The sequence below is a fragment of the Neolamprologus multifasciatus genome, chromosome 17, assembly GCF_963576455.1.
Source record: "Neolamprologus multifasciatus chromosome 17, fNeoMul1.2, whole genome shotgun sequence".
In the NCBI taxonomy this organism is placed as follows: domain Eukaryota; kingdom Metazoa; phylum Chordata; class Actinopteri; order Cichliformes; family Cichlidae; genus Neolamprologus; species Neolamprologus multifasciatus.
This window is the reverse complement of record NC_140455.1, coordinates 37,187,463-37,209,836: the sequence shown is the minus strand read 5'-3', so window position 1 is coordinate 37,209,836 and position 22,374 is coordinate 37,187,463. Positions and strand designations below refer to the sequence as shown.

The window sequence follows — 22,374 nt, the reverse complement described above, 5'->3', positions numbered from 1 at the left end:
AACGGAAAGAAAAACAAGACACGCTTCAAAATAAACTCCAAAGCGTGTTTTTGTCCTGGCAAATGATTTCACGTCACTATTTTGTAATTCCTCCACAATTGGAACCACTTGGCTCTTATACTATCATCACAGTACGGTGCTGCAGCAGAATACGTTAACCCTTTAAGACCTACCATAGAACCAAGTCTGCCAGAGCTTATATTATATTTTTACCTGCTGTGGAGCCATTTTTGGGAGCATTTCAAGTTGCTATACATCAATACAACCATTATAGTCCAAATTTTAATAATATGTCTGCATTAAGTGCATAGTAATTACTTAAATTGTAAAAAAGTGCAATAAACTATAAAAAAATTGAAAATCGTTTTTGTTTTTTTAACATATATTTCTAGTTAGAGAAATTTAAGAGGCTTATCCCTCAAAACTGTAAATACAAAAAAGTTGCACAAAATAGTTTCCCACCACAGGAAATTTATTTTGAGTGTCTTCATAGTTTTATTTTTGAAATACACCAATTTTTATACACTGCAGGAAAAACGAAAATAAATATTATAATGCAAATTTGCAAAAAAGCAGCATATGCATCAAAATAAACTATTTCCAGCAGTGCAATATGAGTCCTAAGCATCCCAGAAACCACACAGAAAGTCATAAAGTCAAACATAACTTATAAAAACACCAGTATAGGCTCATGAGGCCCGGACGGTAAAAAAAACTACATTTCCGTGAAAATGACGTCACTTCCGGTTTCGGGCAGGTCATGGCGGACATGCGGTAGTTCGCGCTGACGTCTAATCCAATGTAGGAAGTGTTATGAACAGCTGATCGGATCGGCAAAGCGTGTTTCTGGAATATTATGTTTTTGTTGCTGCAAGTGCTTTTTATGCAGTTTTTGCAAAACTATATGTGGAAGGAAACTGTGACCGAGGACAAGCTGATGGCATAAGATGTAAGTACAACTCCTCCGGTTTCATATGCAAAAAAAATTATTGTGCTAGCTCACGTGGTTGCAGAGCTACCGGGATTTAAAAATAGTTACGCAAAACAGAGCGTGCCCTCTGACCGGTTTTAAAGGGTTAACTTCTGAACTGATGGTGACATAGTTATTTAAATAAATCCAAGCATATGTGCTAGTAAGTAATCCTAATATGGCACCTGCAGTATAATCCCAACACTCCAATAACAAACACGCCCACCTTAGTTGACAAACGTGAGACCAGATCCTCTCAAAGACAGCCCACACTTCCTGGTGAGAGTCTCCGTTGTCGTCATCGTCATTCATGACAACGTCGCTGGCGGGAGATTCTCCCCCCGTAGGAAGGTTTGGCTGAGAAACAATACGAAAAATATGTTTCAAAACAAACAAAAAAACTCAAATTGCTAAGTTTAATAAGAAAATGGGTAATGTTTAGCTCGTTATCAGACTTATTTACCTTACAATATACGTGACACAAACAGACACAACAACCACGATACAACATACACAAAAACCCATTAAGTCTTCAAATGCGCTCGAGCTGACCTGAGGTCGCAGCTTGTTCAAAATGTCGTCCAGTACAGCGACGGCTCGTGGAACGCGCTTTGATCTGCTCGAAAAAGCGTCCACAAGCTCTTTGGCATCTTGAACGGCCTCTGAGATGGCTTCACGCTCCACTGTTTCACCTGAGAAAACACACACATGCAGTCAGTCTGCCCATCAGCTGACTGCACATAAAGGTTAATCTCACCTAACTAAAATGTGCTAAATTAACTGTTTTACATCACGTCACAAAAACTGAACTATTATGAACGTGAGCTCTGCTGCAGAGCTGCTGCGTTCCTGTTATAGTCAGGTGGAAACCTATAGAAGCGCAGACTGACAGGGAGCGTGCATGTGCACATACTGTGCAAGAAAACATACATCCACACATAGAAGAAGGTTTACAGCACATCAACATTTTACACAATAAACACACATTTTTTTCTATAAATATGAAGGTCAGAGACTCCGCTGCCTTCTCTGCAGAGCGTCGCCTCCATCTTCAAAGACCCCACACACCCCCAACACGGACTGTTCACACTTCTGCCCTCCAGACGAAGGTTTGAAACCCAGAACGTCCCGGCTCAACAGCTCCTTCTTCCCCCCTGCTGTCAGACTCCTGAACAGCTGACCTACCTCAACTGCAATTTGCATGTCAGACACTTTGCACACTAAGCTCCTTGTACATCCATCTACATCAACATCTCCACACTTGTCTTCCCTGACTTATTTTGTACTTATTTATTTATCTTCCATTATTTTTTATCCTTATTTTTTATCTTTATTTATCTTGTTCTTTTAAAAATCCTTGACCTAACTTGGCATTTGTGTATGGACAACAAAGGAAACAAACAAAGTCAATTCTTTACAGTAACAGCTACACATCTATCAGGATGCTTATCCTCCCATTTCCAGCTGTAACAGTGAGAATATTGTTACCTTACAGATGTCTATGAAGACAGTCTGTCCTCACAAACACAGCTATTTTTAAAAAACAAACATCTAATCACCATAATGCTTTCCCTAACTCGTACCCTAAACCTGACCACAACCCAACTGTAACCCTGACACTAAAACCACATTTTGGGGACCAGGATTTTGGTCCCCATAACAGCTGTTGGTCCCCTCAAGTATACTAAACTTCCAATTTTTGGTCCCCACAAAGATATGAATACACGCTCACAGGCACACACACACACCCACAGCCTTCTTCGGGGATACCAGAAAATCACACGCAGTACTTTTCCACTCCCAGATTTGTTCTTAGCCTCAGATACAGTCCATCCAGCCTTCCCTTCCTCCTTCTGCTCGCCCTTCTCTCAGCTTCCTGGCACAGAGCCAGGCTGCGTGGTACCAAGAAATCAAGCATGTGAACCAAGGATACACAAACACGCACAAAAACACACAGCAAGGACAAAACCACACTGTTTAATCTATTAACATTCTTGCCTGGATTAAAAATGATTGGGCAGCTAAACACAGGTGGACACAGAGCATGAGAAACAGACACACACACACACACACTCAGCACTGTAAGAATACACAAAGGGGATCCAGCAGTAAGACGTGCTGCAGTGGGCGACTCAGCGTCTTCCTGACCCACATTTCCGTCTCCTACTTTAGCAAATGACCTGATTCTGCACGCAGTTCTTTAGGGTTCTAGCACAGTGCAGGGCGGACAACATCACACCCCCACGGTGGAAGGCTTACATTCGAGGGATGACTCAGTGTTTCACCACCGCTCTCTGCCACGGTGCAGGGAAAGCACCGTTTTCTATACAAATAATGCAGAGTATCAGAAATTGGACATTTTATCGCCTAACAATGTAACTTTCTGCATAACTGACTATCAGAAGCTTCAGTTTATAACATTGCAATGACTACAGAGCTACAATAATTATATAGTATTTGCCTTTATACACATTAAATTCTGCTGTTTACTCTCAGGGGAATATGGACACAAGCTCCTAGGAAACTGTCGTCATCATGCTTTCATCTAGAACGTCTGATTCAAGCCTGCGAGATCCAAGAAACAGACGTGATGTCCTTCACAACAATGCTGCCTGTTAAATCTTCAAATCACCACACAAGACTCCAAAATAAGGCTAATAACAGACTCGCTATTCGTAACCACTGAGTACATAAGAGTATATTTTCACCTATATTTCTGCTTACCTGAGTTGAAAAATTTGATGAGCTTTAAAACAGTTTGCTCCTTCTTCCGATGGATAAGGTGGCCAAAAACAGCAATCCAGTGCTTTTTTATACACTGTAAGACATCCTGAAGTGTCCACGGTGGCTTTAAATAAACGATCTGTTAATGCAAAGAATGATATCATGAACCAATTACTTACATTACAGTTTTATTTACAGAATGAACATGTCACTTATGAGGAGCTCATCAATCACCGTACCCATGCTCTTGTATCTAAAGTAACTTCTTATATTATAACAGCATATTGATACAACCTAACATTTAACTAATGAACCTGTTTTTAGAGTCAGTGATGTGAAATTCAATTAATGTGCAATCTCAGCTACTTCAATATAAATGGTTAACAAGACAATATATTACTCCGTCAAAAATGCATCATTTTAACTCAAACATCCCAGACACCTGTATTAAGTGTGGAGTGGACAGGGGCGCTTTATTTCACTGTATATGGGAGTGTCCACATGTGAAAATCTTTTGGGAAAAGGTATTAAATCTGTTGAGTCAAATTATTGGTGATGTGATTCCACTTCATCCTAAAATATGTATTTTAAATATATACCCGAATAATTTTGTACCTGCTGCAAACAATAGAGCTCTGTTAACGACTGGACTTTTGGAAGCCAAGCGCTGTGTTGCTATGTGTTGGAAAAATCAAAAAATATGTGGACTATCTCAATGGCTTAATGGACTGACATCTGTACTATCTATGGAGAAAATAACTTATACATTAAGAAATAAACTGGACAAGTTTTAGGCTATATGGTCAAAATTCTACAACTTTCTGGAGAACTTACACACTGTGGACTTAACAGCCTGAAACTAACTTGATTTGTATATCTGTCCTTCCCTTTTGTTATGGTTTGCTTTGTTTTTGTTTCTATTATTATGTTGTTTCTGTTGTTGTTGTGGTTTTGTTTTTTTAATTTATTTAATTAATTAATTAATTTTTACTTTATTATTTTTTATTTATTTATTTTATTTATTCTTACTTTATTTTTTTTATTTTTTTTTTGCTCACGGTGCACCATGTAAACCCGGTTAAAACCAATAAATAAATGTTTAAAAAAAAAAAAGTGATGTGAAATTCCCCATATTTATTTATTTTACCTCAAGCCAGAGGTCATCATAAGCAGCCTTCATCTCCACTTGCAAAACTTCAGACAGCACCTCCCTCAGACAGTCTTCTAATGCAGAAATGCATCCGCTGAGGTCCCTAACTGTCCTCTCCTCGTCTCCTTCACTGAGCTGCTTGCTGTCTGTGATCAGTTACATACGAGTATTTTAAATGTTTGAGTGATTTCAGGCAGTAGATACATCTGTAATCTGTAATACTAACTCTGTGTACTTCTTGTGTACAGTTAATATAGGAAGGGAGGGAAGGAAAACAGGAAGTGCATGTGTTGCGGGGGATTCCTAGTACATAGATAGTATGTGCCATTAACTACTGCATGATGATGAAGCAACACATTAACCTCCAGCTCACCTTTGTGTAGGACTCCCACATAAAAGTCCGCTTTCTTTTGACCGTGTGGCTGAACCGGTGGGCACCTCGTGCTCAGCGTTGGTGATAAGACCTGAGGGTTATTGCGCGGTGGCACAGAAGCCTGAATGTCTCCAGTGATCTGAAGGCCATGTCTGGATCTCCCAACCTCTTCCTCCAAGTCAGTCTTGCAGAGTGCCTTCACCCCACTCAGGAGGGCTTTACTGCACAGATTCTTATCATTGCTGATGACAGAATAGAAGCATGTTTTTAATCAGGGGGCAGTGATAAAGCAATAAGACGATTTATTTTCACAGACATCCACACTCATTATCAATTCACTGTGCGACACTGAAACGCTGTCTGCACGCTAATTTGATTTAGCAAAACAACCGATGACTACAGCAGGAAACAGCGCAGTGAAATAGGTCAAAATGATGAAAACAAAACAAAATAGCTGCGTCATAAAATCGGAGCCAATAAGTTGCTAAACTAAACTCACATTCCCGTGCTCAGCGCATCTATTCTTTGCCAATAGCTGTCTGGCCCTCGCTTTCTTTCTCTCATCCCAACTGGAACTATCTGGCTGGACCCACTCACAGTCACATGCATGTGCATTATCAGCAGAGGACACACTCTGCAGCAGCAGCAGTTTACTGTAGGGGGGGAGGAGGGATAACTCACGTGCATAAGGTGAGAGCACACTCTGGGAACAGCCTCTGGTACTGCAGGCAGCACTGCAGCACTCTGTCATCGTTATTCTCAGCAGTCAGACCGTCTGCACACAAGGGGAGACAGACAGGAACATGACATCAAAAAACAAAAGAACACAGTGTGTCTTTCCTTTGTTAAAGACCAGGAGGACTCAACAATGAAAACACAAGATGGAGATTTCATGCCTGTTTTAAAAGAGATATTGAAGGCGTAGAGACTCCAAAATAAACCCAAAATATTTCTTCCTCATCTCCTTTGTCAGATCTTGTTTAAAATGTAACAAAATATCGACACAGCAATAAATGCACGGATACAATGTGCCCTTGAGATATTTACAATGTATATTATGGTGACTAATTTCTTGAGAAAGAGTTCAGCGTTAGTGCCACCTAGTGTCTGTGCAGAGGAGTCAAGCAATGACAAAATACAGTCCCGACCAAAAGTTTCAGACCACTTGAAAAATGGCAAAAAATCATATTTTGCATGGTTGGATGTTAACAAGGTTCCAAGTGGAGTTTCATCGTGCAACAAGAAGAAATTAGGGCACGTGGAAAACATCTCAGGTGGGATCTGCTTGTCATGCTGGTTACGTTCCTTTGTAATGGATAGAAGGTTTTCATGTGCTCGCTGTTGTTGAGGGTGACGGTGACATTTATTTATTTATCAAGTCAACAATTCACCCAACAGCCTATCAGGCAGCTCTCACATGGGCTAATGGATGTGTAATAGAGACAAAGTTCCCACTCACTGCTGCTCTCTGCGGCCTGCTGCATAGATTGGCCCCACAGGCGAGGTTCCCGGCTCTTCAAACACTTGTAAATGTAAGAGATGGCCGGAGTCGCCAGGTGAGCCACGGAGCCTGACAGGCCTCTTCCCATTTTTAGGGAGTCCATCTCCTGAAGCACCACCCAGGGGATGACGATAATGGGGAAGCCCAGGCCTAACAGAACATGAAGTAAACACAGAGCAAGCAGACAGTACTGATTAGTTTATCCATAAAAATACAATCTGACAATGTGGAAGTGATCATAACGTTTTTTTCTCTTCAGTTCTCTTGTAACTGTATTGATCCTGGAATGAAATCATTTTTTGGGAGCAGATGCGTGATCATAGAGTCTAAAAACTAAATTATGTTATGTTAGGGAAAGCAAAAATGCAATACGCTGTTCTATGGAGACAATTTTCAAGATAAAAGGCTAAATACACTGCTTGAAGATAACTTAAGCATTTAACTCATGACTGAAAAAACCTTAACAACATGAAATGTTATAAATCATTCTACAAAACACCGTTAATATTAGTTACTGCTTTAATAGCAAATTATAGCGTGAAACACCTCCGAGGCCATGACAGCGGATCTTTTTCACATAATCCAGGTGACTGAGGAGAATGTTTGTGTCGAGAACAAGGATCAGGTCCTGCTGAGACGACTTTTTGCCTGTGAAGAAAAAAAACATTGGATTGAATTCAGTAATTTCTTGGTTATTTTTAAATGATCAAAACAATAAATAAAATAGCACAAAAAATAATATTACCGATTTCAGAAACTACTTGAGACTAACTTGAGCTGAGCATCTCAGTTGTCTTATCAGATATCCATGTTGTTAGATTAATAACTAAAACCATAAATCAGATGTTAAAATATATAAATCAGATGCTTATATAGTAATCTTTATGTGTCACACAAGGATTAATTAAAAAACGTCAAATTATGGATCAAGTTACGAGTGGGTTAGATGTGTTAAATTGCTTCTGCCACAAGTTGAAAGTTTGGGTTATTATTTCAATTTTGTCACTTACAGATGTTTGAATTAGTGAGTTGAAAGTTGACATACTTGACTTGAAATTTTGAAACAATAACCAAAAACTCCTCAAAGTGGGATTTAAAATTGAACACATGATGAGTGAACAAAATTGGGACGTCTTTAGGAAAGCGACGACGCTTACGTACCTGCAGGTCCTTCTTCGGGATAATCTATGTCCATAGCGGTGAGTTCCCCATAGCTCTTCAAGACATTCACCTCCAATCTCTTCTCAGAGCGGGCAAGATGAAGCGCTTCAACCACTTGCATCTGTGGAAAAGCCATCCATTTAAAAACAAACATCGATCCTTCAGCTCTTTCTTACTGTTTTAAATGAGTGATCCCAAAAGGTTGATTCTGTTCATGTGGACAATATGAACTGAAACCAGCCCACTGAACGATTGTTCATTCAGTGGGCTGGTTTATTGTGGAAATGTCCTGTTTATAAGGTTGGGAAAACCTGCAGTCAGCTGAGACTGAAGAAGTCACTTGGATGAGTGATGAAAGGTTTCTCCCATTGAAGATGCTAGGTCCAGATGACTGAGCATGGATCAACATTAAATGAGTGATGTTACCTGGTCAGTGTTGGTATCAGGTGTCTGCAGGAGCTGCCCGTACCCAGAAGGCCTGGCATCAAATTTTAACCTTGGTTTAAGATCTGAAGAACTTCGGGTTCGTTGCATAGCTAGAATTAATCGTTAAGAACTTCCGGTTCTTAACGGCAGGCTTTGTTTTGTTTTGTTTTTTCCCTGTATGGTTTAAACGACCCCTAGGGTAATCTTCTTATAATAGTGGAGACTGCTTTTAAATATGGAAACGGGGGTAGTCACAAGAAGTAAGAGAGTCACAACTCCGACAGATGAGGAAACAGAAAAGCCACGTGGATTGGAGCTACTCTCCTGACCTAAGGTTAGCCACGGAGGGCATGGATACAGCTGAGCCCACCCTCCCGAATATCCTGAAAGAGCTACGCGACTTCAGAAAAGACAACAACCAACAACAGGCGGATATTAAACGTGAGTTAAGAGGAGTTGATGCTAGAGTGGAAGAGGCAGAGACGGATCAAAGAGACTGAGACGGCGCTACAGGCGGCATCGTCATTAAATAAGAGACGGGACGTCAAGCTAGCCTAGAAGCAGCGCGCAGAGACAACCTTTGGATATATGGAATATGTGAAGATTAAGAAAGGGCCGACATAATTACATTTTTGGACAATTAATTGAAAAACACGCTGGGCTTTCCCAGTGACCAGACAGCACATTGCGCTTTGACCGCGAAAAGCCCCGCTCCATTGCAAAGTTTGGGGACTCCCACACGAAAGAAGATGTTCTTCGGAGCGCATGGCAGAAGAAGGAGGTGCTCTATGAAGGGTACGATTTTTGCGGACCACGACTACCCTAATGAGGTCTTCAAAAGACGCAACGAATATCACCGCGCTAAACCCGACAGCAGGAAGAGATTCAGTTGCCGCCCGCTTGGCGCGCGGTCACCAAGCCGGAGTGACGCCTGATCATACACAAGAAAGCCAAAGCATCCGCTGCAGAGAAGCTTCGGGTGTTCAGGAGAGACACTGACGACTGAAGAGTTCAGATTGTTTTACAAATCTGATATTACATCATGGTTATGGTCACATTACTTAGTAGAGTCGTTAACTCGGTTTCTTACTTCTCTTTTCTCTCTGTCTCTTTGTAATAACTGTGGAGTTTTTTTTTAAAAATATATAACTATGTTCAAAAATTAGATCCTGAGTCAGGATGTTAGACAAACTTGTTAGAGTGTGGACATTTACTAAGGCCTTCCCTCAGCAAAGAGGGGGAGGCTTACCCCCTACTGGGTCATGCAGGGCTCGTTTCTTCTTGGAAGAACTATTTTTGTTTTTTTTCCCCAATCTCTGTTTTTATTCAATGTTTGAGTTCATTATTTTTTCTGAGGGAGAGAAACTGTCCATGCACAAGTTTAAAGAAAAGTATTTAGCACATTTTCACCATACGATCATGCAGGACATTAAGATGGTCTCATTTAATGTAAAAGGGGCTCAAGTCCAGTTAAAGAAGTAAGATATTATCGAAAATAAAACGTGCAGCATCAGAACATGAGAAGCTGAAAAGAATGGGTTACAAAAGGGCATACTACTCGTCTTCTAAAAATGGACGGATGAGGGGAGTTGTGATATTAACATCACAAAAAGTACAGTTTGAGTACATTTCTGAGGCCTATTAAGAAGGGAGGCATATAGTAATCTCAGGGAAGATCAACAGTGTAGTGATAAGCATTTGTAATGTCTGCTCCTCTTCTTATATATAGAGCCACTTGCACAATGGTTAAGACAGAAAGTATTAAAGGTATTCATATAAGTGGAGAAGACCACAAAGTGGCCCTGTATGCAGATGATGTCTTGGTGTATTTATATCTGAGCCTAATAAAACATTCTAATGGTTCCCGATAATGTGCCAGGATTTATTTGCTTTGGAGTTGATGATGACTGAACTTTACCACGGGACACTGATGTGAAATTTACCTTTGAGCTGCTTTCCGAGGCACTGTGTTTGGCTGAAGTGGAAGACTTCTTTAAGATGGAGGCAGAAGACGTGTTTGCATCATCTTTATAGAAACTTCTTTGGGGCTTTAACTCCTTTTTTTCATGCTTTTGACACATCTCTATAGCAGAGGTGGAGGAGGTAGGTTTGCTGGTCTTGATATACCTGCTGTGATTTCCAGTCCTCGGTGGGTCCTCAGTTCTGCAGTTCCTCTTCTGCACATCCTGCCTTGGTTCTTTCACTTCAGCAGAAACTAAACTGGGACCCACTCGAGGCTTGTTTAATTTGGACTGGCTCCTCTGGGAAGACCTTTCATCGAACCCACCTTTAGACTTCGTTTCTGTTCTCTGAGGGACTGCACCTGCTCGGAGTTTTGAGTATCCTCTTTCCACAATGTCGCTTCCAGTGACAGTTTTATCTTTCCCTGAAACATAATTCTTTGCTTTACTGGAGCAATGATCCCTATGGAATGCCACAAAGTCTGGTTTGGATTTTGCATATTGTCTGTCCTTATTAACGGGTTTCTGCTCTGTTGCTTGTGTTTTTGACAATCTGTAGACAGGTCTTTTGATCTGCCGGGTGCTTTGGGAGTCATCTTTAACAGAAGAAGAAACGGATTTTTCCTTGTCCTTTTTACAGCTAGATTTTGAAGAATAAAAAGAAACGATGCTGTAAGAACATTTTTTTTTAAATAATATAAAAACATGATTAATTTCCAGTTAAAAAATGTAGAAATAAATAAATGGTTATATAAATTCCATCAAACCTTTTCTGACTCTTTAAAACTTCTTTCCTCTTGGCGGTTTTGTAACTGCTGCTTGCATATTGTCCTCTGGATATCTGATAACATAAAAAACATGAAACATTTTGTGAAATGCAACAATTAAGGCAGACTACAGCTGAAATAAAAGCAATAAAAGAAATTGCATTTTTTCTTGATATTTTTTTTACATGAGGGACTTCTTGTTTTTAGGAAAACATTGCAATATTCCAGTGCCCTGTCACTCATATTCTGAACGTTTTTGTCATGGTAGTGCTTAGTTATGCTGCACATGTCGAAACCAATTTTGTCTCCAAACTGCTCAACCTGAGCCATTTCTCTGATACATTCTTCCCAATTCTTATCCCTTCCGATGAAAATCTTAGGAACCTTTAACTCTGGCACCTCCAGCCACGCCTCCTGTCTTGTCCTAGTGCCACTGGGAATTGGGATGCAGTTTTTGTTGCCCTAAACCAAACCCAAACACCCACTATCTTCATGCTGCCTCCTCTCACCAGCTGGAAGCTCCAGGGCCAAAGTTGGAACAACAAATTCTCCCAGATTACAAGACGGCTCTGCCCCATCGTCCTACTTCCTCAAGGTCACCTGCATCTGCTTCAGGATTGTTGACTTTTGCTTAAAACTAGGTGAAAGGGCACTCTCTCTTTCTCGAGTTGAATACATGATCCACACACGCACACATGTACTCAGACATGTTCTCAAACTGCTCTCCCATCAGGAGCTCAGTCTGGGTGAAGTTCCATCCTACCTCTCTCTGACCTGTCTTACCAACCTAATGTTTGTGCAACGTATGTACAGTCAGGAGGGGGTCCTATTTCACAGCATGTACGTGTAACATTCTTAGTGACAATTAAACGGCTCAATCAAACAATCACTGTATCCAGACCACACGTCACAGCAGTTCTCTCATCATCTTGTAAACCTTCCCTTTCAGTCTTGTTGCTAATCATCCCTGACACTCATCTCCACTCACAAAAGTGAAGCCATTCCTCTGTTTCAGAGACTGAGAGAGAGCCATTCATACCTTCATTTCATCTCACCTTGACTTTTGTAATAGTCTTTACTCTGGCGTCAGTCTGTCATCAGGGTTAGATCAAATGCTCTAGCTGTCCCAAGGTCCAAATTAAAGCACAGAGGAGATCGAGCCTTTGCTGTGACTGCTCCTGAACTGTGGAACAAACTGCCCCTCACATCAGGACCTCCCCAACATCGGACACTTTCAAAACCCTTTCAAAACCCACTTTTATGGCTTCCTTGGCTTTTAAATCAAAATGAGTTTGGACTACTTTTATTTATCTTATTTCTTACTCAAACTTACTCTCCTAACTTACTCTCTCTGCACTTCTCTTCACCTCTCTTGTGCGTTATCCCTCAATTTGGATGGTTAACCCAGGCATGTAAACTCATCCAGCTTCACTCTTACATCCATCTCACTAACACACACGTATTGTGGAAAATATATTTTTATACAACAGGGCTTTTATTAGTGACATATTAACCTAGAAGCTATTGAACGTGCAAAGCTTAGGGCCTTAGAAGAAACGTTCTGCTTGTAACTTGCATACGTGCCTGCTCAGCAAAGGTTAGTACAGTATGTACTCGGGATGTGCCACAGATGAGTATGAAGAGAAACACCTGAAGTGTAAGACAGCTGAGACGGCTCTTTAAGTCTTACAGAAGCTTGTCAATAAAGGAAGTGTATCTAACTGTCACTAACTGCAACTGATGCATGTTATGATATCTGCTTATGAAGGGGCTGAACCCTGATATACAAAAACAGTATGCTGTGTGCTTCCTAGTTGAGATCTATGCAGAGGAAGACACTGTATACATCTCCCACGCGTGTATTCAATAAATCATTGTTGTGACTGGACAGTATTCATGTCATGTAGCAGCAAAGTCAACGACAGTACACAAACGCTGTAACCTTACCCTCTCGTCTTCTTCACTTGAGGACGAAGACGATTTCTTGTGCTTTCTCTTTTTGGCCTTTTTAGGCATTTTCCTGTGAAGGCAATTAAAGAGGAAATAACGTTTCCGGTGAATATAAACACAAAAATCAAGCTTGATTTAAACCAACACGTCACCCTGACATAAAACGAAACTAAACTAAAAGACGCATTTTAATCTCTTAAACGCGTCCTAATACTATAAAATATTGCCGAGATAAGCTGAGTGTTAAACTCGTAACTCACAGCAGTCTAAAGTTAAATGTTACCGTTAGCTAGTTTAATCTCGGACACGAAGAAGAAGCAGCAAACCGCAGCCGTACACGCTACATGTCGTCCTTACTGTCTGAAGAGGTCGCTTTCTTTGTTTCAGGGACATAAAGTAAGTCAAATGTGAGCAAACGTCACATTCCTACAAAGCTCAGTTTCCATACCCCAGAGCCGACTGTTTTCCAAAACATCCACAGCGCTTCCGGCTTTTCTTCTTCTACTTTTTCTCAGTTGCTACGTGACTGCCACCGACTGGACGGGAGAGCTGCGCGTGCGTTTGTTGCTCCTGGAGCGTTTCATGAACAGATTGATGCCCTGCTCCACAAATTGGCTGTTTGGAGGCCTCTCATAAACTACCTAATGTTTTATGTGTTTTTCTTTTTCTTTTCTTTTTTATTGAAAAAGCTCTCATCTCTGCCCCTGAGTCTGACCCCTCTGTCTCCATCCCCTGCTCTGCTGTTTTTGACTAGTTTGAGCTTGTGACTCTTTCTTATTTAGAGGATGTGGTTGGCCATCCGAGACCAAATGATCCTGCCCCTCACGATTTTTTTAAGGAGATGTTGCCTAGCATAGGGCAGCTTTAATATCCGGTGTAGTGCCTGCCAGGGCTGGACTGGGACAAAAAAATCGGCCCGGGCATTTTGACTAGAGACCGGCCCACCAAAAACGTGACGTCATTCAGGGGTAAAACCGCAAAGGATTCTGGGAACTTGTGGCAAGAGGTACTAGCGCACGCAAGCTTTCAATTGAAATTAATTACACAGTGATAAAAAGAAACACAAAAATGGCAAGAAACTGTTGTATTATTAACTGCAATAGCCGGTGTTGTGCCAAAAAGTGATTGTCTGCCAAAAACTGATTTCCGGTATTTGCCAAAAACTGACTGCTCGTATTTAAATTGCTATAAGTAACTTGTTGGGCTATAATATGTGAAACATATGTCAAATGCATCCCTCATGGATGACATAAAATCATATTGAGCTACAAACAACATTCGTGTAACAAGGTAGAAGCCGCAATCAGTCTTTGGCAGTGATTTTTATATAACCTTTATTTAGGCCGTTAAAAAAAATCCCATTAACATTAAAAATGTATTTTGTAAGAAGTATTGGACAGCAGAAATGGCTCAAATATTACAATAGTTCTGTAAAAATATTTAAAGTGGGGATAAAGGACCGGATTGGTTATAATGTAAGTACAATAACACAGAGTTGTAAAGATACTTGAAAAAACAGATAATTTTTTAATTCCATATATAGCCCCTTTGTAAACGCTGTTCACCGAAGTCTATTTACCAACATACGTAAAGATATTACACATAAAAAATACACGCAAACATTGGAAACGCCTGTTGCATGACAGCCACGGGAAAAGAGATCGGTTGTTATCGGATTACGTCGTGGAAGAGAAATTGTTTAAGCCGTGTTTCCGAAGTAACAAGGAGCCGACGGATGGCCTGGATATACCAAATATAACGTCCCAGAACACTCCAGTTCACATGTTAGTCTGCTCCAAGCATTCCCACAAAGGTCAGTGTTTTGTAGTAGTTAGTACGTCATTTTCCATAACATAATTGGTGATATAGGTTACAAGCAAGTCTGGCGCTGAACAGAAATGGTCGCGCTATGCTCCTTTGTTTATTGTGCATAAATAGTGAATTGTCCTGACACAATATTGCGTTTCGCTTCTGTTATTACCATGGTACACTGACAAAAACATATACTTTTATTCACAGGATAAAACAGTTGTTTTGTATCACTAATTGCCCAGTACGATTACAGCATACAATATTATTGTCACTGCTACATTTCTGTGATGAACCAGAAATTATTTCCACTACTAATTAATTACCGTTGAGCTCAAAGGTCCTATTAATAAACGGTTAACGAATGTGTATTTATGAAGACGATTTGTGAGACTGGTAAACTTATGATGCGTACGATGGTCTTTCGTTCTACACGGTGCATTTCAAGGTCCTGTACCCATCCTACCCATCATAAACTGTACCTGGGCTTGTTGCAGTGACTGAAGTTACTAAACTTCATGAGTGTATGCACTCACTCCAAGAAGCGTATAATTATAAATATGAGCGTGGTGAAAGTTGGGCAGCACGCTAACGTCTTTTGTCCACTCTGTGTGCTCGTAAGGGTCTAACCCTTTCACTCCTTTGATTTTTTCCTCGTATCTTTTCTTTGACTTTTCATCAAGTCTGTCTTTGTACGGTCCGGCATTGTTCTCCTTCGTTTTGTACATAACTTTTTTGGGGGGCAAAGAAAAAGTAAGAAGGTATTGGAACCGGAGAATGAACGTTTCGCGGGGCTGCAAATGCTTGCATTTGATGCGGTACTTGGATTTTTTGCCACGAGTTACCGGCATGCAATGCGCGAAAGTCACGTGGTCTGTCTATAGGGCTTTGGAGTTGACGTCACGCCGCAATGCATTGTGGGAGCGCGGCGCCATGTTCGGGGTCTATGAATCAAAACAAACACACTGTGTTGGAACGACGATTACAAGATGCTTAAAAGCAGCTCAAAAGAAACGGACGGTATAGAGACCGATTACATCCAGAGGCGAAGCGGCGGTACTTGCAGAAAATAGCGTGCATTGGAAATGTGGACCCGTATGAAATACGGCCGTGGAGTAGAAACCCTGAAGACCAACCGCTACTGACGTAGCCTGACATATTTTCGTACCTTGTCTGTGGAGTCAGCGCGTACAAGTCGTCATTCAAACAAAGGTAAGTCAGCTCGAGTACTGAGTATGAAATGCGTTTGATTTCCCTGCAAACATTCAGATTAGTGCAGCATAAATTCATTCATGAGGGGAAATTACAGTGAGAACATGTGGAGGCTCTGTTAGAGGGATAACATAGTGAGTTCAGTGCACTGATGTGACATTGTCCTGAAGGATTTAGTTATTCTCTATGGTTAAAGAAATTGCAATGATTTATTCATATTTATTATAAATAATTCTAATTATACATCTTGCTTCCATATTTGTATCCTGTGTCACTAAAAATACATTTTATTTTAACTTTATACATTGATTAATGACCTGCAGAATCTCCTTATCATATTAAGTGATTCATAATTGTCACTTTATGCTTTCTCCATCTCTAAAGTGATGACATCCTTGCATTACATACTTTAGGTTCATTTTCTGCAGGCAGGTTTCTGACAGAGAACAGGCAGATTTACACTATAACATGCAGCCTTCTATAGATGGACACATAAAGAAATGAAACATGTATGTGCTAACTTTCTAAAAACTTTGTTACATTTATGATAAAGTAGTCTGCCTTGGCTCATAGTTCTTGTCTTTAAATGAACTTTGTGTGTTTCAGGTCCTGCACTCTCAAAGACTGAATGAACCAGCATTGCAGCCATGGGTCACTGTGAGCATCACAGGGAAGGTTGAAGCCGCCCACTGCACCTGTAAGGCCGGAGTCGTGGAGACCTGCAGCCACGTCACTGCTCTTCTGTTTAATGTAGAAGCAACAGTGCGGATCCGTGGCACAAGGACTGTTACAGATGAACCTGCATGCTGGGTTTTGCTGGGTAATGTGACCAAGATACAGCCAGAGGTTGGCCATAAGATAGACTTCTCCTCTTCAGCTGCCCAAAAAAGGCTCTTGATCAAAACATAAACAGACCATCTATATTGAAAGGCAAAAGGAGCCGTCCTCAAAAAAGAAAAATCACACCTGCTACTGTGGAGGAGTTGTCACTGCTATAATGCCATAATGTTTTATCTAGGGGTCTAGATTTATGCCTGTAGTGCACTGCTGTGTAAATAATTTGCATTTACTTTATATGTACTGACTGAGTCCCACTGTTCAAAAATTGAATAAAGAAACAAACTAATGTTTGCCTTTTTTTTATTATTAAAACCACTTTATAGAACATCACATCCGTTACAGTGCAGAATCCATATCATTTATAGTTTACAAGTGACAAAATGTTTACATAAAATCATGACAGTGTTTACATGATATCACCCACTACTAATATTACCTTAATTACTGTATCTTTTGAAAAAATACCGCTATTTATACAGCAAAAGACTTAGGAATGTTTAACAGGAGCAGGTTTCATTTTTCCCTGGTTTTATTATCACACTGTTCACCAAATGCAGCAAACCTTCACCATCTTATCCTGAAGGGTCACCTCTTCACCCTCACATGGAAGAAGTAATCTGATTGGCATGGTGGTATGTTTGAAGCAGGTCCCTTGTGTAGCGCTGGAACCCAGTCACGATATTTCATCCATTTCATTGGCTGGTTTGCTGCAATGATGCCAAATAATTAGCATCTCTATAAATAGAAGGTAGTTCTGCAAAATCACTCAGTAGGATGTTTGTTCTAATTTTCTATGAGCTCAGAGTGCATCGAAAATAAAACTAATAGGCTATAAAGAGTGATATGAACATATTTAGAACTTACCGGAATGAAAATGTCTGGAGCACCAACAGATATTTGGAGATGGAAGAGAACTGGAGCTCGTCTCACAGCTGCTATTCAGGCTAGACGCCTTCGTTTGCTAACATCGATACACGAGCTGCCTCATGTTGCTTCCAGGTTGGGAAAGAATGAAAAGATAAACCATTTTCAAGCTTATTCTCTTGCCGGTCGTGCGATCGAACATTGCAGCGGACCACACAGCAAGAACAAACCGTGGCTGTTGTGTGTGCCTTCGCTCCTTCGTCGCTTGCGCTTAGACCCCGAACATGGCGGATCAGGCCAAAATCCTTTCCACGCCCACCCCCGTGACATCACGCTCCAAAGCCCTATAGGAAAAACCATAAAGCCTTTGCATGAAAACTACTGCTTTGATGTACACTGCCTTGTTGGTATATATGTATCAATCTAATAAACTTAAACCTACACCATTCTCCCTATTCTGGATTTTAAACAGTACATAGCGGAAACAAAAAAGACTGCTTGGTACAATACAAAACAGCATGGTAGCACAATATATTTTTTAACACAGCAACCTTTAAATATGAAAGGAGACAGAGAAAGAAAGGTGAGAAAGAAGAATAAGAATAACACTTGATTGAGTTTTTGATGGCATTTTACACACAGTACTAATACAGTATCTAGAAAATATGGGGAAATACTGGCATCATATACAGTACTTACTTCTGAAGAAATTATATGGGGCCCTGAAAAACAGGACAGAAGTGAAAGGCCTCCACCACTTGCTGATGTTGCTAAATCTGTGGAAGCGATGCCATAGCTACCACCAAACAATGCAGTTATTTTTACACATTTGGCAGCGTCTGCCTGAAGGGCTTGTTTCTTTTTGGCCCTATTTTTTTCTGCACCTCCTTTCCTTTTTTTGTTCTTCATTTTCTTTAGTTCGTCTATAAGATTGCTAAACAAGGGGGCGGGTGCATCCGACCTCCTCGGCTGTAATTGGTCCAGCCCAGAGTCGATCATGACCAATTGGCCAATCCAACACCTTTCATTATTTATACCCTTCCAAAAAAAAATTTAAAAAAAATCGATCGGCCCATAAAAACAAAAGATCGCCAGCGGCCCACCGGGGATGGCCAGTCCAGCTATGGTGCCTGCTAATTATTAGCATGCAGAAACCTGCCCTGGACCACACTGTATTGGCTAACTACAGGCCTATCTCCAAGCTGCCTTTTCTGTCTAAAATTACGGAGAAAATGTATATTCCTAATTGATTGATTTTTTTTTTTAAATGAGAATGGTATCTTGGAGATTTAGTGATAGCTTTGTTACCTGTGATTCTGGTAATCATGTTGTTCTTGTCCTCCTTGACCTAGCAGCTGCTTTTGCCACTGTAGACCACAACTGTCTCGTTTACACCATCTTGCAGGCATTCGTGGTACTACTTTGAATTGGTTTGAGTCTTATTTAGGGATGGGTATCGTTTAGGTTTTATCTGATACCGGTGCCAAACCGGTACTTTTGAAACGGTGCCGGTGCTTAAACGGTGCTCAAACCGGTGCTTAAAGAATGGAAAACACAAAAGTGGTCCAAAAACCTCTCATGTTCAGCTGTTTTTTTTGTAAAAAGATAACAATGTTAGCCTTTTCTGCAGCTATGGGGCATATATGGTATCATTCTTGGCTGGAAGCAGTGCTTAAACAATGGAAAAAAACACAAACTTTGTCCAAAAACCTCTCATGTTTAACTGTTTTCCACTTTTTCTTTGGTCATTTTAGCCTTTTTGGCCAGGGTGAAGGGAGTATCTGCCATCAAACAAGAAGACAGCCGCATGTAGCTATGATGGTGTTTGCTGTTCACCTTACATGCATTAATGTAATAACGTGGTTAGCCTACTCAACGTAAATTACACACGAACAACATTAAGCTACTCACGCAGAGAAGAACGGCTGCTGCTGCATCATCATCCTCATCATTTCTGCTACACTGGCAGGGCTAGGGGCCAGGACTCTCCTCTTCGGGTTTTTGGGGGATGTTGCTAATTCCGGGTCCGATAACAGGCAACCCACAAGCAGTAGATGTGCTCGGTGTGAGGTCTCGCAGCAAGCTATCAAATACGGCGCATTTCTCGGCTTTAAAAAAAAACACTATGCGTCGCCAGGTGTTTCATCGGATTTGAGGTGTTACCTCCTTTGACAGTATCACAGTATCACCTTAAAGCACTTGTTGCAGCTGCTGAGTTTGCATCTTTTGCTGTGAAGTACAGCCAGACTTTCGACCGCTTCGCCTTGGACATTTTTAATCTGTAGCTCTGCTCTAAAAGAACGTACGTACCTGGACCCGCCTACTATTCTCGGAAACTTAAAATGATTGGCTAGAATCTAAAGTGTATCATTCCATACCAGTTGGTGGCAGTAATGCACCTTTCAGTTGTTTGCCAACCGCCAATACAAATGTAAGGAAGAAGAAAGTGTATCACAGCTCAGGAAATAAAGCACCGAAATGTGCGCTGCTTTTCGGTCTGGTTACTACCGTTTATGTCAGAACCGGTGCCATCATGGCACCGGATACCGGTACCCATCCCTAGTCTTATTTGTCTGACATAACTTTTAGTGTTAACTTTTTAAGGGTATGAGTAATTTTCTGCTGCTCTTCAGGGCTCAGTTTTAGGGCCCCTGGATTTCCCTTGTATTTACAGCTTTTGGGAGCCATCCTTAGAAGGGATGGAATAGCCTTCCGCTGGTATGCCGACAACTGCCAGATTTATCTGCCTCTGAAGCAGAAAGATGCTTTCTCTGTTAAACTGCTTCTGGTATTTCTAGAGGATATAAAAACTTGAATGGCCCTAATTTTTTTAAAATGTAAACCAAGCAAAACAGAGGTGATTGTGTTTGGTCCTAGTGGACCTTGTGATTCCTTGTGCTTAAATGGTCTTGCCCCACCTTACCTCTCTGAGCTTCTTCATCCTTTCTGAACAGGTTTCTCGGGTCAGCTGACAAGCTGCTTCTGGAGGCACCCAGGTTCAAGAGGAAGCTCAGACGGGACAGGGCCTTCTCTATTGCTGCTCCTAACCTCTGGAATAACCTGCCCTGCACACTAGAGAGGCCCCTTCATTGTCCATTTTTAAAACAAGTCTTAAACCCTTTTCATTCCTTGGCTTATAACGCTGTTTGACCCTTATTTTACTGCTTTAATTTAATCTAATGTGCTGATATTATTGTTTTAATTTAATTTAATGCGCTTCCCATTTTTTGTTTGTCATGTCAAGTGTACGGAGTTGTAGCTAATGCTAATAGCAAGTTCATTTAGCGAATGTAAAATAAAAAAAAAAGACCTGTTCCTGAAGTATCTTTATGACTCTATAATTGTACCCTTATTGTCATTAATCCAGTCCTTCTGGTCCCTTAAATATATTTATAAACTGAGATGTTATATTTCTTTCATTTTCTGCTGCTCTCTTGGCCAGACCTCTCTTTAAAAACACATTTTAATGTCAATGAGACTTTGCACCTGGTTTGTTAGGCTGCATTTCTGTAGCCAACAGTAATTTTTAAGATTAGCTAGTGAACAGCAGTTAATTAATGTGCTTCACAAAACTGGTGTCCATCACACATTAGTAATATAATAAAAAAATATAATATGACCATCAATAAATTTATTGTATTTATAAATTAAATGTACTTAATTAAAACATTTACAGTAGTAAAATTTAACCCCATCCATGAATCGCTACCTTATTGTGGTGGGGGGTTTGTATGTCCCAGGGATCCCAGGGCCTATTTTGCCAGGGGTCTTTTGCTCCCTGGTAGGGTCTCCCATGGAAAATTGGTCCTGGGTGAGGGACCAGACAAAGAGCGATTTTTAAAAACCCCCATGAGAAGGGTTCAAGGGAGCGGTTCACCCTACCTGGGATAGGGTTAACGGGGGCCCACCCTGGATCAAGGCGCGGGGAGGATGCCCAAGGGCGAGTGCATGGTGGCTGAGCCTTAGTACATGGGGCCCGGCCGGGCACAACTTCTAAAGGGACATGAGCCCACCCTCCTGTAGGCCCACCACCAGCAGGAGGCACCTTAGGTGTCTGGTACAGTGTATGTGCTGGGCAGCAACCAGGGGCAGAGACCGTAGCACTGTTCCCCGGCTACCGAGGCTGGCGATTGGGACATGGAATGTCACGTCTCTGGTGGGGAAGAAATCTAACTAGTTCATGAGGTTGAGAGGTACTGGCTAGATATAGTTGGGCCTCACCACCAAGCTTGGGCTCTGGAATCAGTCTCCTGTAGAGGGGCTGGCCTCTGTCTCAGTCTGGAGTTCCCCTTGGTGACAGCGGGCTGGGGTGGGTATCTTAATATCCTCTCGGCTTGCTGGCTGTACATTTTCCCCGATGGACGAGAGGATTTGTTCCTTGCGCCTTCAGGTCAGGGAACGGTTCCTGACTGTGATCTACGCCTATGCCAAACAACAGTTCGGAGTACCCGGTCTTCTTGGAGTCCCTAAGTGGGGTGCTTGAGGACACTCCACTTTGGGACTCTGTCATTACTGGGAGACTTCAACACTCAGTGGACAATGACAGTGAGACCTGGAGGGGCGTGATTGGGAGGAACAGCCCGTCAGAGGCTCTGAACCCGAGCGGTGTTCTTTTACCGGACTTCTGTGCAAACCACAGTTTCTCCATAACATCATGTTCGGACAT

The 22,374-nt window shown here is 41.3% G+C and overlaps 1 protein-coding gene across 4 annotated transcripts in view; it reads right to left on the bottom strand.

Annotated features, from left to right (window-relative positions):
* swt1 (SWT1 RNA endoribonuclease homolog) overlaps positions 1–13,554 on the bottom strand; it is a 32,064-nt gene extending 18,510 nt beyond the window's left edge. The window contains exons 1-13 of one of the 4 annotated variants that reach the window (XM_085138553.1): positions 13,432–13,554; positions 12,981–13,053; positions 11,034–11,107; positions 10,249–10,906; positions 7,880–8,000; positions 7,265–7,366; positions 6,677–6,868; positions 5,899–5,992; positions 5,218–5,459; positions 4,842–4,990; positions 3,695–3,833; positions 1,523–1,662; positions 1,197–1,327 (exon numbers count right to left, since the gene is read on the bottom strand). In XM_085138553.1, the coding sequence (XP_084994679.1) occupies positions 1,197–1,327; positions 1,523–1,662; positions 3,695–3,833; positions 4,842–4,990; positions 5,218–5,459; positions 5,899–5,992; positions 6,677–6,868; positions 7,265–7,366; positions 7,880–8,000; positions 10,249–10,906; positions 11,034–11,107; positions 12,981–13,049 (2,111 nt within the window). In that variant the 5' untranslated portion in view covers positions 13,050–13,053; positions 13,432–13,554. Of the gene's footprint in view, positions 1–1,196; positions 1,328–1,522; positions 1,663–3,694; positions 3,834–4,841; positions 4,991–5,217; positions 5,460–5,898; positions 5,993–6,676; positions 6,869–7,264; positions 7,367–7,879; positions 8,001–10,248; positions 10,907–11,033; positions 11,108–12,980; positions 13,054–13,243 lie in introns of all 4 variants that reach the window. The other 3 variants (XM_085138549.1, XM_085138552.1, XM_085138550.1) reach the window with 3 other exon arrangements.
* Positions 13,555–22,374: the final 8,820 nt, after the last annotated feature.